Source organism: Brachyhypopomus gauderio, chromosome 5 (genome assembly GCF_052324685.1).
Source record: "Brachyhypopomus gauderio isolate BG-103 chromosome 5, BGAUD_0.2, whole genome shotgun sequence".
Lineage (NCBI taxonomy): Eukaryota > Metazoa > Chordata > Actinopteri > Gymnotiformes > Hypopomidae > Brachyhypopomus > Brachyhypopomus gauderio.
Genome location: NC_135215.1, coordinates 8927094 through 8946565, shown reverse-complemented (window position 1 = coordinate 8946565; position 19472 = coordinate 8927094). Strand labels below are relative to the sequence as shown.

General features: G+C 45.8%; 2 protein-coding genes across 4 annotated transcripts; one reads left to right on the top strand and one right to left on the bottom strand.

Annotated features, from left to right (window-relative positions):
• Positions 1 to 6171: 6171 nt before the first annotated feature.
• Positions 6172 to 8486, top strand: pmch (pro-melanin-concentrating hormone). Its single transcript, XM_077005391.1, has 3 exons — positions 6172 to 6454; positions 7403 to 7565; positions 8188 to 8486. Exons 1-3 carry the CDS (start codon positions 6194 to 6196, stop codon positions 8229 to 8231), a joined length of 468 nt encoding a protein of 155 aa, XP_076861506.1. The 5' UTR covers positions 6172 to 6193; the 3' UTR covers positions 8232 to 8486.
• parpbp (PARP1 binding protein) lies at positions 8475 to 19330 on the bottom strand. 3 transcript variants are annotated; one of them, XM_077005388.1, is made up of 10 exons: positions 18897 to 19330; positions 18052 to 18285; positions 17820 to 17930; positions 16679 to 16849; positions 16406 to 16560; positions 13143 to 13320; positions 12842 to 13023; positions 12547 to 12628; positions 9825 to 10017; positions 8475 to 9146 (listed from the first exon to the last, which is right to left on the bottom strand). In XM_077005388.1, exons 1-10 carry the CDS (start codon positions 19044 to 19046, stop codon positions 8869 to 8871), a joined length of 1734 nt encoding a protein of 577 aa, XP_076861503.1. In that variant the 5' UTR covers positions 19047 to 19330; the 3' UTR covers positions 8475 to 8868. The 3 variants fall into 3 exon arrangements, with proteins under 3 accessions (XP_076861503.1, XP_076861501.1, XP_076861502.1); XM_077005386.1 differs by having other exon boundaries at positions 8475 to 9185; positions 18897 to 19328; XM_077005387.1 differs by having other exon boundaries at positions 8475 to 9182; positions 18897 to 19238.
• Between the last annotated feature and the right edge of the window lie 142 nt (positions 19331 to 19472).

Genomic DNA, 19472 nt, shown 5'->3' with positions numbered 1-19472 from the left:
ATGTGAGCAAATGTATTTGTGTCAGATCTGTGAATGCATGAGAAAGAGTCCATGGTAAATTATCATTTGTGACTCAGCAGAGATCCCTACACCAGATAACTTGAAAACACTGTGAACTCATGACCTCTGGTGGTCTTAAGGCTTAGTGAGGCTTCTCGTACATGCTGGCTACATTACGCAGGTGATTTTGGCACTGATATTCACCACCCAGAGCATATTTGCAGTAAATAAGGCCATGTTGCAAACCTGTCAACAGTGGAAATGGCCCCAGGGCACCGTTAAATCTCTCCGAACATGAAGTTGGTAGTGTAGTCAGGCAATGGGGATGTCTGCTTCTCAGATGTTATTATTTTACCCTGACCCATTTATTTATTGAATTACCTGGAAAGTGCTGTTATAAATATATATACTTATTACTAATTTCTTATATACTAAATGATGAAATTACTATTATTAATTGAAATTAATTTGGCCCAAGTCGGTTTACAGGAAATCGTACTGCAGTGATATTTTATCCTTTGAATGTTAGCATTTTGCTAAAGACTTTTAATCCACTTACAGTAATTTTACAGTAAAGGACAGTTTGAAATCTGTCATGCATATTTACAAATATTCATTAAGCATGCCGGCTTTCCAGAGTTGAGTCACTCAAGAGTATGATGATAACCAAACACTTGTATTTTATTTTATATTTCCAATGCGCAAATATTTTTTTCTCTCGATACATTATAATGTCAGCTATCACAGAAATACATAAAAACGAGGAAGAAAAAGTAAATCAATAATAAATATAAAATCTTATGTGTACATACAAGTATCTGGGGCTGTAAAGACAAATATGCTGTACAACAAATATAAACTCATCACCATAATACCAAAGACTTTGAATAACTGCGAATTACATTGTGTGTCCAACATCTCAAATCACTACAAAATTCTCTTTATTTCAGTTTATGGTGCATTCAGTGTTCATTCAGACACATTACCCTAATGACGGTGGGGGAGGAGGTGCAGAACGGGTTCTTCTGCAGATTGGATGGTTCATTTGGAACACAGTACATGTAAAAGCCGTTCCTCATTTTTACATCTTAAGGGTTGTCACTAATGGAGAAGCTGCTTCAGTGTACAGTATATTGATATTGTCAGCTATAGTGAGTTATCATGCATTACCACTTCTTGACTAAAGGGAGTAGGTTTTAGATCCAGAAACATAGAAATATAGAATGGCAAAAATCAAGGTTTTTTTTGTCTCATTTCTGAATCAAAATACGTAAACCATGATGTGGATGACAATGAGTTTATAAATATGTAAACCATGACATACATGACAATGAGGAATATTTATCACTTGTATTTTCTGGTGAGGCTTCTGTGACTGGTGATCTATCACCTTCTGTGGACATTATGGCAATGACACAGTTCACCAGTCCTGCTGAATAAACCACTTGTCAATATTTCTAAGTCTCAATGTGCGAGTTACTTTGGGGGGGTCCCTAAGGAGAATGCTGCATTTCCAGCCAGGATACAGGGGCAGATAAAGGCTCTTGTATGCTGTCAGTACTGTATTAATGGATATGTAGTGAAATTAAGCCTTTTGAACAGATCACCTGGCCACCCGACTATGGTTAAGCAGACAGTGTGGTCTGTAAATGTGGAGGGGGCTCCTGGCAGGAACCTGGTCCATCTACTCCAAACCCAACTCCGTCCATCTTCTCCTGTAACTAACACTCAATCAATTATTAGCACCAATTAGAAAAAATACACCCTAAAAACAAGAATGGAAATTAAAGATTGGGAGTTTTGTGGTAGACAAAACCTATGAGAAAGTATATCGTATATGTCCTTCATGTTGGTTCATGACCACACATCACAATGATCATAAATATCTATGTCATTTACTATCATAGTTTCTATGCCATGTCTATGTGAAATTGGGTATCTGCTCCCACAAGTTCTCCTGATCACTACAGAGTGGTTTAAAACAACAAAGGGTGCACGCCACAGCCAGCAAAAGCGTTCTTTAACATCTACCAACTCATTAGTGTTTTAGGCACAGTTATATTTTAGGCACAGTTATATTTAAAGCACCTACCATTGATCTCCACTGTAGGTTCTATGTGCAGCTCCTCACCACTGTTATGTTATCAGAGGAGTCATTCATCATCCCAGAAATCCTGCAATGGTAATTAAAAATGGCAAATTTGAGAGAGGAAGTGCTCGGTGTGCTTCAGGAACACATGAGACACACGGATCAAGTAGCAGTCTCGCGCGTTTCTCTCCAGATGCGGTTTCGGGTAGCCCAGTCCCCCAGAGCCCGGAGTGCATACGAGGACACTGTTCCTGGATCTAACCCTGAAACTGAAGCTTCAGGCTTTGGCCACATGTGCCCCGCGTCTTTTAAATGTCCTTGTGGTCTATTTCAGGGTTTGCTCCCTTCCCCTAGCTCCCCCCACAGGCGTGTCAGAAGGGGGAACAAACTAGTGTTTCAGTGGCAGACTGCTCACTGCTAATGAATGAATCAGGAATCAGAAAAATATATATCAGGATGCCACTTACTGGAGGTAGAAACAGTACAATCCTAAAATGCATTTCAGATAGTCCTGGAAACTGTGATTTATACAAAGGATCAAGAGAAACGTGTTATATGACTTGCAAGTAAGACGAAAACCTCCTGCAGTGTAATTCGTTGTTTGACCAAGGCCATATGTTCCCCCTAACTCAAATGAGCAAAGAAACTGTCAAGGTCCATCACACTGTAGTCTCACACCAATCCAGTCTCATTAATACATAAGAAATCTTTCTCACAACACAGGTATTAACACCAGTAGTATGGCAATATTCACACCCCAGCCCTTCTCTTGTTCCATCTCTCCCTGAGCAGTGGAAATTCACTGAGTGCTGATTGTGGTGAGAGTGTTGGCTCAGCTGTGGGCTTTAAGCTCCCATGATGTCAGAGTCGTATTTTCCTTGGAGAGCCTCTCATCAGTTGCATTGTTCCTGGAAATCATGGTCTGTACTCTGGACAACAAAGAAGCCAACCCCATCTCAGCCCTCCAGCATGAGTCCCCCCACCCCACACACACACACACACACACACACACACACTGAGACCCTAGCTCTTTAAAACATCACCAAGCAACACGTGGGGAAGAAAGATCTCGTGATCTGCTATTCCAGTTGATCACAGACTCAATTTCAGGGTCAAGCAGGAACATAATGGGACATGACCTCTCTTTCTGAATGGTGAGATCTCTTTCTGAATGGTGAGATCTCTTTCCGAATGGTGAGATCTCTTTCCGAAGGGTGAGATCTCTTTCCGAATGGTGAGATCTCTTTCCGAATGGTGAGATCTCTTTCCGAATGGTGAGATCTCTTTCCGAAGGGTGAGATCTCTTCCCGAATGGTGAGATCTCTTCCCGAATGGTGAGATCTCTTTCTGAATGGTGAGATCTCTTTCCGAATGGTGAGATCTCTTTCTGAATGGTGAGATCTCTTTCTGAAGGGTGAGATCTCTTTCTGAATGGTGAGATCTCTTTCGTTTCCATTTGATCACTGGTTTGAAATGAAACAGGAATGGAAGAAGGTAAAATTATTGTATAAGGGGGCACATCAATATAAAACAGTGATGCTCAGGGTTAAATGGACTTCACTGCACTATATCTAGCCACATGACCACAGAAGACACATCAGTCTGAATGAGTCTGAAGTGTCCATCGGTGTTCTCACCAACATAAGGCTTTAGTGACTCCTTATAACACTTGTATGTCACAGATGGAGCCTTTACATCTATCTTCTGGCCTTCTTGCTGTTTTTCTGATTCTTCAAATACAGTTTGTAGATGGGCCTGTTTTAGGTGAACTTAGATCCGTTTCCTCGAAAGATGTGCAATTCCACATAATTCTTTTGACAATTCAGTACCAGAAAGCAGTGTAACTTTAACCTCCACGCAAACTGCCCACACAGACAACTCCCATGTGCTCCATGCCTTTGAGGTCCAATGGTCACACTTACACAGAACTGTATATCCATCACTGGAAAGAACCGTAAGTGAAGGACATGGAACTGGGACCAACTAACAACAACAACAACAACAACAACAACAACAACAATAATAATAATAGTTCTTATGCCATTATGTCATTATGTATATCATGTCACTTCTGATAATTGCCTTTCAAAATATTGAGAGGACAGAAATGGATTTCCCTCAGTGTGCTGTGCTCAGGTTACAGGATGTCTGTAACCTCAGTTCCACCTGGTTCACATACTGAGGAGAAGGCTCATCTCGTCTGGTGCTCTATGGGTTCTCCCAGTCAGCCAAAGCACACAGAAACCTTCACAAAACCAGCGTAACAGCTGCAAGATACTCTATACAACACAAACAAAAACCACAGCGAGGATTCTCATTAAACACCAGTGTGAAAACAAAAACATTAGGTGTGGAGCATTCAGAGGTTGCACTCAGTTTCAAACAGAATAAAAACTAGCTGTGAAATAAAGTTCCAAGCTGTTTCTCGTAAGCTAACAAACAAATTCAAATGCTAAACTTGCTGATTACTTCAAACAGCTTTGAAAGTATGTAAGTAACAGATCAATCAGTTAGACATCCACACTCCCTACTGCATACGAGCACAAGGACTGCAGGCACATTCTGGCTATGATTCTGCAACAGTCAAACCAACAGATACTCAACCTACTCAGGCTTGGGTAAACATGCTAAATCTGAATGATTAACCCAGTAATTCAATTATTTACATACTATATTCAGTAGTTTACCACCACTCACATTTATAATACTGATTCAAAACACTATTTTAACCCATTTAGTTATTTCTACACTTTGCTCATTCTAATTCATAGAAGAATGCAAATATTAAATCATACAATGAACTCGTTGTACCTTGTTGAAGAAGGAAAGGAAGTCTTCAATAGGCTGTGTGTTTTTTTTTTTTTTGGTGTTAAGATATCAGTGTTAAGCACAGGCCATGCTGGGAGACGTGCGTGTGTGTTTCAGCGGGAGAGTGAGAGACGTCAGCAAGGTGGACATCAGCGCCGAGAGCAGGGTTATAACAACAGAGCACTCTGCACTCCTCTCCTGGAACACCAGTGTCCCTACAGACCTGCTTCCTTCAGTAGATGGGCTCTCCCTCCAACACAAATACTCACAAAATAAAGGCGGAGTGTTCCAAGTAAAATCACTTCAGCTGAGTTCAATAACTATTATTCATGTCCGATTTTCCCCCCTGTGCAACAGCTTTATTGACATTAGTAAGGAAAACCCTTGTAGGCTACTTTCTGAGGACCCAAAGAGAAGTCTGGGAGAGCCATACTGACCCCCATTTCCATGACAAACAGCCTAAACACTGGTACTCGTAATTGGTTGTAACTTACACCATAGTCCCTTGCCCTACCATAGTCTCTCATCAGTTAGACCGTTAACTGGGATTGCACACGGTCTCCATATGTACCTATGTGGTTTATGGCTCAGACATTGTGATCATTTAAGGTAACAAGCATCACTCTACACCTTTGTAGCCATTTCAGAGGGCAATCTCTCACAAAATCACGGCTCAAAGACCTCCTAGATCTCTGATCTCCTAGCGGTGAGCTCAGAGACCACCAAGAGATATTATATGATACACTGGGCTGACCTCACAGTGTCCCGTCTCACTGCTTCTTGTTTCTTACACAGCATGTGTTTGTCACCACATTTTCAAATACCCTCTGAAGACTTTAGAAGACTTTATTTAAAAGGTGACATGAGAGCAAAAACCTTTGACTTTCCATCCTGTGGCTATAGAACTGGCTGTACAGAGGATGAAAAGATAATTCTTGTCTGTTTTTCCCTGCTGTATCCACATTAAAATGCCCCCGAGTTCAGATATAATCCAGCCATTCACAAAGGCCCAGCATCTGCACATAAGTAGTGACAAACCCTTTTCAAAAATGTAATCTCTGGTATTATGATTCACACAATAGCTGTGAAAGGGCACCCACTGCTTCTTGAGAAGAAACTGAGTTATTTTTGTGGATCTAGCCTAAAGAATGGTAGAATGACATCAGTATTCTGTATCTATCAGTTGATGTTAATGACCGACAATTCACTTAATCTCAGCTTCAGAGGTATAAAAGACATTGTTGTGAGTCTTAGAGCAGCTGAGGACAGGTGACAGCAGGACTGGTTCTGGTTCTGATGAACAACATCATGGTCAACCTGTCTACTCTCGTGTTTGCGATCGCACTGTTTGTCAGGTGTAATGCTCATTACCCAACATCAGTCTTTCCTTCAGACAGAACGGAGGAAGACAGAGCAGACCCAGGCAGTTTGGACACGGTGTTGGGAGAAGATCTGGTGAACGGAGCCAACACTGCTGCTCTATCATCCATGAGGTCCTTCCTGGTGGACCAAAAACTGGCTGATGAAGACAGGAGAAAGAGGATCTTCGTGACCTTAGTGAGTAAACCTGATACTTGACCTGATGAGTAGATGCGTACCTTGCTCTAAGGCTCGGAGGGATCTTTGACAGGGCACTTCCACTAACAAGTGTATTTCACATGTGCCTTGGTTGGCTAGGCTATATGTACACACCCACCAGTTGGTACTTGACAACTTTAGTGAAATCTCTTTGTTCGTTAGAAAATAAGTACTTGCGTACATGGTCATTCAAAATTATTTCTATCCTTAGAATTCTGTTAGCAGTCAAATATGCAAAAAGTATTAAGGAAAATTTTATTATACAACAAAAACTGAGCTAATTGCTGTTTTGTTCAGTGTATGGTGTCTATTGTTGAATTTACATTTTCCTCTTAGAACAGCTCTTCCTACAGCCATCAATATCACTTAGACATTCGTCTTTTTGCAGTTTCGCTTAGACCTCATGCAAACACGGAGAGATTGAGACACTACACAAAAGGTGCGTCTTTGGATGGATTCCATGCACGTGTACAGTGGCCGTGGATTAGGTTTCTCCATGGAAATGTTGTACGATCCTCATGTTGAAACAGTTATCAGAGCAGTAATGGAACAATCGAACGGGGGAGAGGTTACAGGCACGTGGGGGAAAGCACGACTGTGAATAAAAGAGGCCAGTGTGATCTTGTAAAAGGGTGAATGGAGGCATGGAGAACCATGTGTACTCACAGCACTTTCTTCCCTACTCAATACGACATACCAGAATGGTTCAGGAGCCCCTGGGCGTGTACCGTTCAAATTAACTTAAACATCTCCAGGTGTGGCTTGAAAAGGAAAAAAAAAAAAGACACATGCTTCCATACAGATCCCCAAAGAGGAAACAGTGGTTTATGTTTATGTTTAGTTTAGGGAATGCTTAGGTTGGGTCGTCAGAGAAGGCCCCTAGCCCACAGACGCTGCTTGGTGATTGTCAGTGATCCGTTCTCACAGGATGTGGGGGCGAGGCGGGATGTGGGTGGCGCACGCCCCGACTTTGGTCTGTCGTTCCCCGCGCTGTCCCTGCGAAGACAAGACCACACTCCCTCTAGAACCCTGAGGGACGACCACTACAACACAAATGACCTCATCCCCATAGCCCGGAGGGACCAGGACCGTAAGTACAGGCCTGTTCTCTCACTCACTCCCTCTCACCCCATCTCACTCCCCCCGCCTCCCTGCCCCCGTTCTCTTCTGCTTCATTGATGAATGCAATACTGGAATATGGCTGATGGCCAAATGTGGTCCCACAGGTCAGCCTGGTGATGTGTTTTGTCAAACTGGTTTTACTTTCTCCAGTCATTCTTACTCACTCAGAGAAAAGGAAAGATGGGATTTCAACATTTTGACAGCACCCATGACATTGATCCATGCCAGAGTTTGGATAACTTTCCAAACACGTGGAGTGTTTACTTAACAGAAACTAGGCAAATCCATACAGTGCAAAAACCATAACCACAATTCGGAAAAGATTGTTTTTTTTTTGTTGCTGATTGCTTTGAATTTACTATTGCAAATTATCAACATGCTGTTTTAGATCATTCTTAGTGTAAGATTGAACACAGGTTTGGTTTCAGTGGATGTACATGTTTTAACGGTCAAATCACGCAGCTTAGCAAATCCACAGCCTTCCTTCCACAGCCACAGCCTTTTGCTTTTATTTAAATAAAATTAAAAATAAAATAAAATCAACATCTCAGACTCACTGAAAACCCAGTGAACACTTTGGTTTGGTTTAGCGCTTCGCTGCATGATTGGGAGAGTCTACCGCCCCTGCTGGTAAGCCCGAGGACAGACCCCGCCCACAGCCAACCTGGAGCACTCTGAGGACAGACCCCGCCCACAGCCAACCTGGAGCACTCAAGAGGACAGACCCCACCCACAGCCAACCTGGAGCACTCAAGAGGACAGACCCCGCCCACAGCCAACCTGGAGGATCCCATCTCATTTACATCACTGTCCTCAGTAAATCCCATCATGGAACCTCTGTCTAAACAAACAAAAAAAAAATAATACAGCTGTACAGTTTAAAAAGTTGAATAAAACTTTAATTGAAAACTACAAAGGATGATCAGCTTTTGGTTGAAAGTGCATACAATGCAAGATCATTAGAAAAATACGGATATACATGTCATAAAACCCCATATAACATGTTAGAAACCCCCATATAAAAGATGTGCTGTGCAGTGCATAAAATACAAAGCTGTGTCTTCATAGTGCTTCAGTCAGAAACTCACATGTTCAAATGTGCAGCTGCGTTGTTCTATTTAAAACCGCTCACACTCTCAGATAAAGTGTCGCAAATCCATGTCAGGAGACACGATTACACATGCTTGGCTCGCTCCACTTTCAGTGCATTTAGATCACTGAAATAAATAACACACTGATCTCCTGACGAACCGTCCCAGATACGTTTTAAATCACAGTCGGAAAAAGCTTGTGAGCTTGCTTTGACCTGCGAGAACTTTCCTGGGGGCAGCTCTGGACTTCCTCGTTCCCAGCCGTGAGTGGTGGGCGGCCATGCCGGCTCTCTTCTGGGGCGGCTGGTTCTCCTCCCTCCCTTCACCCACACCTTCTCCACTCTCCAGCTTCCTCTTGGAAGTCTTGATGACCTTTTGGAGTGGTGCCAATTTCTGACCCACACCACCAGTTGGCATGAGAGCGATTCGTGGCACCAGAACAGCTTCATGTCCAGAACCTCGAGGGGCAGAGTTCACAGGCATCTGGATCACTTCTACTGCAGAACACCGGGGTGGGGGAGGTGTTGGGAATCAGCACGCACACACACACACACACACACACACACACACACACACACACACACACACACACACACACACACACACACACACACACACACACACACACACACACACACACACACACACACACACACACACACACACACACACACACACAAAAGTGTGGAGGATTTGGGGGGAGGGGGTAGACTTATGATGAAATTGCTGACGTTAGCCTGCAGTTTAACAGGCAGTGTTTATTTTACAGAGCTGAACCTGAACATTTGTCATGTAACACGGTGGAGCAAACCCTGAGGTCCCGTGCACGCTCGCTCGCACGCACGCACACACGGTGCATGCACGTGTGAATTTGTTCTTTGGGTTTTTACTACAGATGTGACCCCATCCAGCTGTTTAGAATGGGGAATCGTTTAAAAGGTTGATCTTAAGTACCAGTCCCCAAGCTGGGTTTGGGCAGAGTTCACAGCCCTGGCTCAGAAAGTGGCCCTATTAGTCCGACACTGTGGCGTCAGAAGGTTCTGGAAAACTCCCCTGTGTGTGTCTTTCCATAAACTATGAATGTGGTTAAGCAACTTCACAAAGGAATGAAAGTTGTTTTGTCTGGATGGCAGTACCTGAGAGTTTATGGCAAGTATCTGTGGACGCTGGTCCTTCCTGAGAAGCCGTAACAGGTGAGGGTCTCTGGCGTTTGGGAGCCGGGTGCATGCAGGTAGAAAGTTGATTTGTGCTGGGAAACTCGAGTACACGGTTTAGGGGTAGACCATCATCCAGGTATGTGCAAGCAAACTGGGAGCGAATGACCCTCACCTGGAGGAACAGAAACAGAAAAGCAATAATCTGAGAGATTAGCAAGAAAGCCGAACACAGGAAACCCAGATGGTCCAGGTGCTGAAGACACAGAGGGTGAGCGGTTCGGCTCGATTGGGCCACAATGCTCAGGACTAGTGGGCCCATCCCCCAACACCCACGTCCCAAAACCAGACTGTCCACAGCTAAAAAGAAGGAGTGGACCCTGGACATGAAACCATAAAACACTGCAGGCAAAACTGGGTGGGACTGGAAATGTTATTGGCATGTCAGTGTCCTAAGGGTGCACCACCCCCACAGAAATGTTACTGGCCTCTCAAATGTATTTGGAAGACAGACAGAAGAAATCTGGTAATCCCATATTATGAAATCTTTAGGTAGATAAGCACTGGAAATCCAGTGTCACTGAAGACCTTTGGATTAAATAAAGCCAGTCCAGGCAACAGACATCCTGTTAGCTAGCTAGTTAGCCAACAGCTGGCAATCCTGTCATCTGTAGCAACAAACGTGCAAAAAGATATTTCAGTCAATGGACTTTTCATTTATTTATATTTTTTTATTTCACTGGACTGGTTACACTATGCCACTGAAATTACTCTCATGAAAGACAAATATTATTAGTCTCTGATGGCCAAGGCACTCACGGCCCCCTCCCTTAATTGGTCTGGACACAGCGCTGAGTGGGAAAGGGGAAATGTCAGATCAAAGTCTTTCGAAACACGTTCTCTCAAACGAACACCGAAAGCAAGAGTAGCCCTCAGCCATGGAGGCTTACGACAGCAGGCCGGTGTGCCCCGTTTGCATGCTAATGGACACCATCCTGAATAATGATGCCGGCACCTAAATCCAGCAGCACCAGGCCCCGCCCCCCAGACTCTCAGCACATCCCCATAGCGGCAGCAGCTGGTGTAGCAGGTCGGCAGGGGCATGAAGACCCCCCTAGTGAACCAGGGATGTGTTCTGGCATGAGCTAGCAAATTCGAGAGCAAAGTGAGGGCAGAGAAGGACATGGGGGCAAGAGACGGAGGAGACCCACATCGGCGGAGAGCAGCAGGTGATAGTGATTACACCATCCCCTTCCTCCTGTGCTGTGTGGGTATGTGCTGACCAAACGCGCTGCACCGTATTAATCAGATAGCGTCCGTTTGGTCTCTCCCTCTCAATCACACCCCTTAGACGCTTATCATGCAATATCTCTCTCTCACACATGCACAATTTAAACAGACCACCATCTAAATGACCCATCAAAAGCACAAAGGCCTTAGATCTAAGCAGTGAAGATCTCTGCGTCATCAGCAGGCCAGCTGCCACCACTCTGTGGAGAAACCACTGCAAGTGTGGCAGGACAAAGATGCCCTGCAGACAATAACAAAGATGCCTCCGCAGAGTTAGGGGTTACACCACCCTGCAGTGGCCACGCAGAGTTAGGGGTTACACCACCCTGCAGCGGCCACGCAGAGTTAGGGGTTACACCACCCAGCAGCGGCCACGCAGAGTTAGGGGTTACACCACCCAGCAGTGGCCACGCAGAGTTAGGGGTTACACCACCCTGCAGCGGCCACGCAGAGTTAGGGGTTACACCACCCTGCAGCGGCCACGCAGAGTTAGGGGTTACACCACCCTGCAGTGGCCACGCAGAGTTAGGGGTTACACCACCCTGCAGCGGCCACGCAGAGTTAGGGGTTACACCACCCGGCAGCGGCCACGCAGAGTTAGGGGTTACACCACCCTGCAGCGGCCACGCAGAGTTAGGGGTTACACCACCCTGCAGCGGCCACGCAGAGTTAGGGGTTACACCACCCTGCAGCGGCCACGCAGAGTTAGGGGTTACACCACCCTGCAGCGGCCACGCAGAGTTAGGGGTTACACCACCCTGCAGCGGCCACGCAGAGTTAGGGGTTACACCACCCTGCAGCGGCCACGCAGAGTTAGGGGTTACACCACCCAGCAGTGGCCACGCAGAGTTAGGGGTTACACCTCCCAGCAGTGGCCACACAGAGTTAGGGGTTACACCTCCCAGCAGTGGCCACACAGAGTTAGGGGTTACACCTCCCAGCAGTGGCCACACAGAGTTAGGGGTTACACCTCCCAGCAGTGGCCACGCAGAGTTAGGGGTTACACCTCCCAGCAGTGGCCACGCAGAGTTAGGGCTTACACCTCCCAGCAGTGGCCACGCAGAGTTAGGGCTTACACCTCCCAGCAGTGGCCACGCAGAGTTAGGGGTTACACCTCCCAGCAGTGGCCACGCAGAGTTAGGGCTTACACCTCCCAGCAGTGGCCACGCAGAGTTAGGGGTTACACCTCCCAGCAGTGGCCACGCAGAGTTAGGGGTTACACCTCCCAGCAGTGGCCACGCAGAGTTAGGGGTTACACCTCCCAGCAGTGGCCACGCAGAGTTAGGGGTTACACCTCCCAGCAGTGGCCACGCAAAGGTCGGGGTTACAACACCCTGCAGTGGCCACGCCACTTAAACAGCAATTTTATGAAGTCCACACCATGGTTGCATGGCCTACATCTGTGCCTTTCTACCTTAGACTTGGCAGGTTCTTGATGGCCCTGGATGCGCTGTCGTAAGGGCTTAGGGGAGAGTCCCGTGGGAACCTCTGGAGACCTGCAAGCATAAATTACCACAAGAACACCACAAATGAAAGAGTGTTTTTACACAAGTGTGTTGAACAAAACAAAATCATCTTAAAGATTCAGATTCAAAACTTTATTGTCCATCATTACATGACAAAAATGAGAAATAATCTGTAAGTCAAAGCTAATCTGAAAATAGAAGCAATGTGCCGTGTTTGTTGGTGGAGATGAAAGCAGAATTTACCTGAAGAGTGTGAGAAGACACCCTCCTTCAGTGCTATCAAGAATGGCCTGATCTGCAGAGAGCAGTTCTGCGCTGTTCCTACAGGGCGGCGCTGTTGCCTCCTCATCCAGCAAAGCCATCAGTACCTTCACTGTCTCTCTGCCCTCATAAGCAGTAGCATGATTAATGGCATATGCTCTGGGCTGCAGAAATAAATAAATAAAACCAGTTCATGCATTTAACTTTAATCAACAATAAAAAGATGACAGATTTGGGACATTTGTGGTCTAGATGTTATGAATATGCATTCGATTAACCCTACCCTTGCAGGACTGATTCCTGTGTTGGTAGCAGACTCTTTTTGAATGGTGTGGATTTGTCGGATTCTATCTTTTAGCTCGTCTGCCGTGTTTTCCACAGCAGCGGTTGCAGGATGCCCGGGACCGAGACTCTTCAGCAGAGCTGCCCTGATGCTGGACACAATCCGGGCCCCAGCAACACTAGGAGGCAAACAGGAAAGAGCTCTTGAAATCTCCAGCCAACCATTCCATCCAGTACACACACACACACACACACACACACACACACACACCCACACACACCCACACACCCCCACACACACAGCTCGAGTGCTTGGTGTGCACTGCTGCATGAGGCACATCGATGTTCTAGTAACACATGCAGCCGCGAGGACATCAGTCAGCGCAGACACTGGGCTCAAGTCCAGACAGACCCAGCCTGAACTGCTTACCTGACTTGTGAGGGAGTTACAGTAAATACAGTAAATCATCTGGGACAACAAATGGTAGTTGTAAGAGGCCCAGATACTGCAATAAGATTTGCATTTGTATGGCACTCCATAAGGTGTGTTGGTGTGGGTGTGTATAGGGGGGTTTCAATTATGAAATAACTCTTCTGGCTCAGAGCTGATCACTCTGCCCAGAGCAGTGAATACGAGAATAAGAGACATGGCCTCCAAAATAAGAGACCTGGATTCCACAATAAAAGACCTGGTTTCCAGAATAAGAGACCTGGATTCCAGGTTCAAGATGCTTGTGGTTTGCTACAAGCATGAAACATCAGAGTAAATTATCTTAAGTCCTTCATGAGCCAATCATTGGTTCAGTTTACTGTTATGTGTTGCGTTGCCAAACGTTTGGAAAAAGGATCCCTCAGAGTTTTTGAAGTGAGTGCAATCAAGAAAATATTTCAATGTATGACGTTTAATCGGCTTTGAGCAATCAAACCACGGAAGGATACGACTGCCCTTTTCAGTACAATGGACTTTGATGTTCTACAGATAAACATGCTCGAGCAATTCAAGCCACATCATTAACACTGACGCAGCAATCATTAGGGGCTGCTTTGGAGAGAAGAAGAGAATCATAGATCTACAGATAGATACCACGAGTGGATGTCGATAACGTAAGTGTAGTGAGATGTCTCCGAATGAGATGGAAGTCTGTCCAGGAAATCAAAGGCTCTAGTTATCACCGTCTTTGGGGTGGGAGACAGAATGGGAGTCAAAGTCAGATGAGGGCTTGATATTGCTTCCAGAGCTCAGGTGCATTGCTGTCGACATCAGAGGTCAGAGGTCAGTGTGCCATTGCAGGAATTTAAATAATAAAAATTCTCTCCTCTCAGAAAACAGGTGTACCAATACTATTAAAAGCTAACATAGAAAGCTGGAGTCTCACCAGACGTTCATAACCATTCTTGCCACATTCTGGCAAGAGTATTCACTAAAATATACTAACCTCTTTCTTAACACACCCTGTGGTAGAATCTCATCCTATTATAAACATGGAAGAAATCAATCAACTCTGCAAGGCGCATACACTGCCTGGGCCTTGTTTAATGAGGTCAGTCGATGTCAAGTTCTCTCTCAACAACTGCAGTTTCAATATTACTCCTGTTCTCAGTGTTCAATATGAAGTTGTGTCTTAAGACTAGAAAACCGTGTGTGAGCATAAAAGGTGTGATGCGTTACAGCAAAGCTCAACAGTCCCATCACAACACACAGCTGCTAATGACCAGGAGACCTTGGACAACACCTTGTAGAAACTAGTAACGATTGTAGCTGTGGGTGAGTGAAGGTTGTACTACTGTAGCTGTGGGTGGGGTGAGTGAAGGTTGTGCTACTGTAGCTGTGGGTGGGGTGAGTGAAGGTTGTGCTACTGTAGCTGTGGGTGGGTGAGTGAAGGTTGTGCTACTGTAGCTGTGGGTGGGTGAGTGAAGGTTGTGCTACAGTAGCTGTGGGTGGGGTGAGTGAAGGTTGTACTACAGTAGCTGTGGGTGGGGTGAGTGAAGGTTGTGCTACAGTAGCTGTGGGTGGGGTGAGTGAAGGTTGTGCTACTGTAGCTGTGGGTGGGGTGAGTGAAGGTTGTGCTACTGTAGCTGTGGGTGGGGTGAGTGAAGGTTGTGCTACTGTAGCTGTGGGTGGGGTGAGTGAAGGTTGTGCTACTGTAGCTGTGGGTGGGTGAGTGAAGGTTGTGCTACTGTAGCTGTGGGTGGGTGAGTGAAGGTTGTGCTACTGTAGTTGTGGGTGGGTGAGTGAAGGTTGTGCTACAGTAGCTGTGGGTGGGTGAGTGAAGGTTGTGCTACAGTAGCTGTGGGTGGGTGAGTGAAGGTTGTGCTACAGTAGCTGTGGGTGGGTGAGTGAAGGTTGTGTTACAGTAGCTGTGGGTGGGTGAGTGAAGGTTGTGCTACAGTAGCTGTGGGTGGGTGAAGGTTCACTTTTCCAGTGCCTGTGTACATATACTTGGGTATGTTGAGTGCCAAACAAACCCACAAACTGTGAAATGAGACAACCTAGTCAGTTTTCCTGAGAGTTCCCCACATCATTAAACAGGGGCCAACAAGCCATTCAGACATGGCTCCTCTATCCACACAGTGTAGGTACATGCATTACTGCGCATATCTCTGGAAGAACGAGCAGAGACCTGACATCAAAGAAACTTAAGGGTCTGACCTCGGTTCAGACTTATATGGTTGCTCCGTTATGTTTTCTCTGGTGCCGTAGTTTCTGCGAGGGTTCATGTGAAGACTGGCATCATCAATCAAATGAACAGGTGCTCAAGCAGGACACTGTGAACATGGCTGTGTTTGACCTGGTGCTGAAGAGCTCTGTGGTGCTTGACCCTTATGGCTTTTTGTCCATGCCACACACACACACTTCATTAAGACCCCAGGAATGTAATGGGTCCCTTTATAGTATGAGTTAAACATACTGCGACCAATTGAAATTCTCTGATAAACGTATACATATAAATTATGTTTCCTTCAGCATTCTGTTATCCTGTCATTCATCTGCAAACTCTCTCCGTCTTTCACAACCTTAAGATTTGGAATTAACCATATACATTTTTTGACTGATTGAGAGCTGTAAACTCCTGAAACTTTCCCCAGTTGTATTTAACTGGGAATTTGAGAAGCTTGGCTTGAACTGCTGTTTAGGAGAATTTAAATTCTTCCTTAATTGCTAGAAACATTACTGAAATATCACATGATTCCACGTCATTACAATATTTGCCTGCAACTGGACTGAGAGTCAGATAGGAAGGAATTTGGAAAGAACAGGGCTACCTGGGCTCAGGGGTTTCTCCCAGGATCTCTTCCAACTGATCTGTGAAATGGACAAACTGGGACAGACCCTTCATGTGTTTCCTCAATGGGTCCGATACTGAGGGTGCATATCCTCTTCCGCCCAGCTGGACCGCCCTGACAAACGATGTCGCAGCCTGAAAACACCCCAGACAAGCAAGCAGTCAGTGTGGGTTTTGGACCTCGGAGGAAATGTAATAAAGAACCACATCTGCATCTGGTTCAACAGCGAGTCGACGCAGTTTCTGAATTCACCAGGAAGAGAGACGTGTTGCTCTGGCGTGCGGCATGTTTGAGGTCAGTAAAGGCCACGAGACCCAGCGCACGAGCGGGTGTGTTCAGTGTGTGCGCCACGGCCAAGTCGTCCTTGGTGTTTACCAGCAGGCTCAAATACGAAAAGAAGATCCTCCTGACCAGTCTCTGCACCTGAGAAGGTAAAAGAACACCACGCACGAACAAGAAAACATCCACAGTGGTTTCACACAGTTAACACTGCCTGATACTACGAGTCCAGCATAAATAAACGCCTCTAAACTGTGACAGCAAAAAAGGAAGTCAGAACTGGCTTAGGGTGAAGGAACAAAAACGTGTCTGTATTATTTTATGATGGTGTCAGTTTGACTGAATTAGGCCGTAAGCACCCCCCACCCCCCACCCCACACTAAATGCCTTGAACAGACTCATTTCATAAATCTCAGCTTTAGTATTACAGTAGCAAAGCCCAGCATCTAGCCTCATAAATCTGAGGCTGACGGGTCCGCTGGAAGTGGGTGACCGGACAGACCCGAGCCACGGTCGCAGCCCACATTGTTCTGCACTCTCAAAACATCTGCTTGGAAATCGAATTCACATTACCCTCTTAAATCCGAGTGAAATGATTTAATGTTCCTGTTAATAAGGAGGAGATGGATGGGCAAAGAAAGGGTGAGAAAGAGAGAGAGAGCGAGAGAGAGAGGTGAGAAGAGGACAGAGGGAGAAAGAATGAGAGTGAAGGAGCAAGAGAGAAAGTGAGAGAGCATGTGAGAGAGGAGGGGGAGAGGGAGAGAGGGGGGAAAGAGAGGTGAGAAGAGGACAGAGGGAGAAAGAATGAGCGTGAAAGAGCACAAGAGAAAGTGAGAGCATGCATGAGAGAGAGAGAGAGAGAGAGAGAGAGAGAGAGAGAGAGAGAGAGATATTGCCAGGCAGGGAAACAGGAGAGGGAGGTGAAAAAGAGAACGCCTCTGCAGTGAAACATTGTGCCAATTAACATTTCAAACAAATCGTTCTCTCTTTGAAAAGATGTGGAACTACAGAGGGAAAGGCAGAAATTTCCCCCACTTCTTCCCAGGATAGAAAATGCAACACTAAGCAAATTCATTGACAAGAACGTGAGGGTAAGTGTTCCCCCAAACTCTACCTGTGAGCTGTGGAGTTGGGCCCTGCTGGACGGGGTGGCCGGACACTGGCCCTCTAGCTCAGCTTCTCCTAAAGTCCCCGTGTCCCCCCGCAGAAACTCAAACAGCTGTGTCTAGGTGCGAAACACAATACCAGGCATATAGATATTGCGAACTGATGCGCCACAGAGATGGATGCCAGAACCCGGTCTCGGAGGCCCTTGCTGACGTCACTAACTTCTCCCAGACACTCACTGCGGTAAGGGGAACCTCCGGGTCCGTGGTCAGCCTCAGTTGATTATACATGCCATAGACGTCGATCAGGTCCACCGTGTTGGTGCGCTTCAGAAAGCTGTCATACTCCTTCCTGATGAGCTCATAGCTCTCCGGAAGGGGGGCGCTGTGGTGGGACAGGTGGAGTTTGTCCAGAAGCACACGCTTCCACGCAGCCAGCACGTCGCTCAAAGCCACGGCGAACTCGCCCCTTTCCTAGAGAAAACCCAGAGACAAGCGTGTGTCACACGCAGGAACAATATAGGTCAAGTAATGGAAATGTTTTATAGTTCAGCTGCATGTTAAAAAACATGCTCATTAATCTGCCTTCGGTTGAGAAGGGAGGGCTTTTTTCAGATGGCCGCAAGAAGAAAACAGTCGTCTTTAAGCCTTTTCTGCTCGCCTGCGCAGCCAATACAATAGATTAGTCCAGTCAGACGTGCCAAGCTCACATGGCAGAAATTCATGTTAGATTGTTACTGCTGATTCTGAGAACTTTTAAAAGTGTCTCTTAACACCCTCGGCTTGCCAGCAGTGCACGGCGTGTTCCTATAAAACACCGTAACGAGCCTGAGCAGAACAATAAAACCATCGTTGTGTCACCAGCTACATCATTTAGACGCATGTCTCATTTTCCAGGCAGCACGGGTTTTTTTTGTCTTGCAGAAATCATTACGCAATAAATAATCGTGTAAAAAATATATAGCTAACTTGGTTCACTGACCTAATCTGATAAACCTGAACATTCGGGTCGAGGTGGGTGCGAGTGCAACACTGGTGGGAGAGCAGACGGGACGTGTAGGTGGGTCTGCGTGTGTCACCGTTACCTGCTTGCGGACCTCTGCGGCACAGAGCTGCAGCACCATCAGCATGCTGTCTGCTCCTTGTAGAGTGGACCTCTCGGAACCGAGAACCCGGTGGCAGGATCTCCTGAAAACTCGCACCACTGTTTTTAGGTTCAGCTCCTCGGTCCCCATGGTCTCTTTAAAAGCACGACACCGTAGTGATAGCTCAGAAATGCCAAGCAGAAATATGCGTGTTTACTGGTCAGATTAATCTAGACAATCACACAGTAACTAGTGGCGCTCTGGTTAACACCGTCATGGGACATCTCACTTGATTCCACGTTGCTGTCTTCAACGGGAACGAGTTTGAATTTTTAAATGCACTTGGTAAACACGCCTGAGCCAATCAGGTTCGAGGAGCGTGTTTTGCCACGCCTCCTCAACAAGCGATTCGCGATTCGGATTTTAAAATAATTATAGAAATAAAGTGTAGATCAAAACCCTTAAGACATCGCTAAGAATTGTGGTTATTGTTAAGAAATAAAATGAAAAAATATAAATCATGGAAAACCTGTGGTCTAAATTATACGAGCGACTTTAGACATATTCTGCGATATA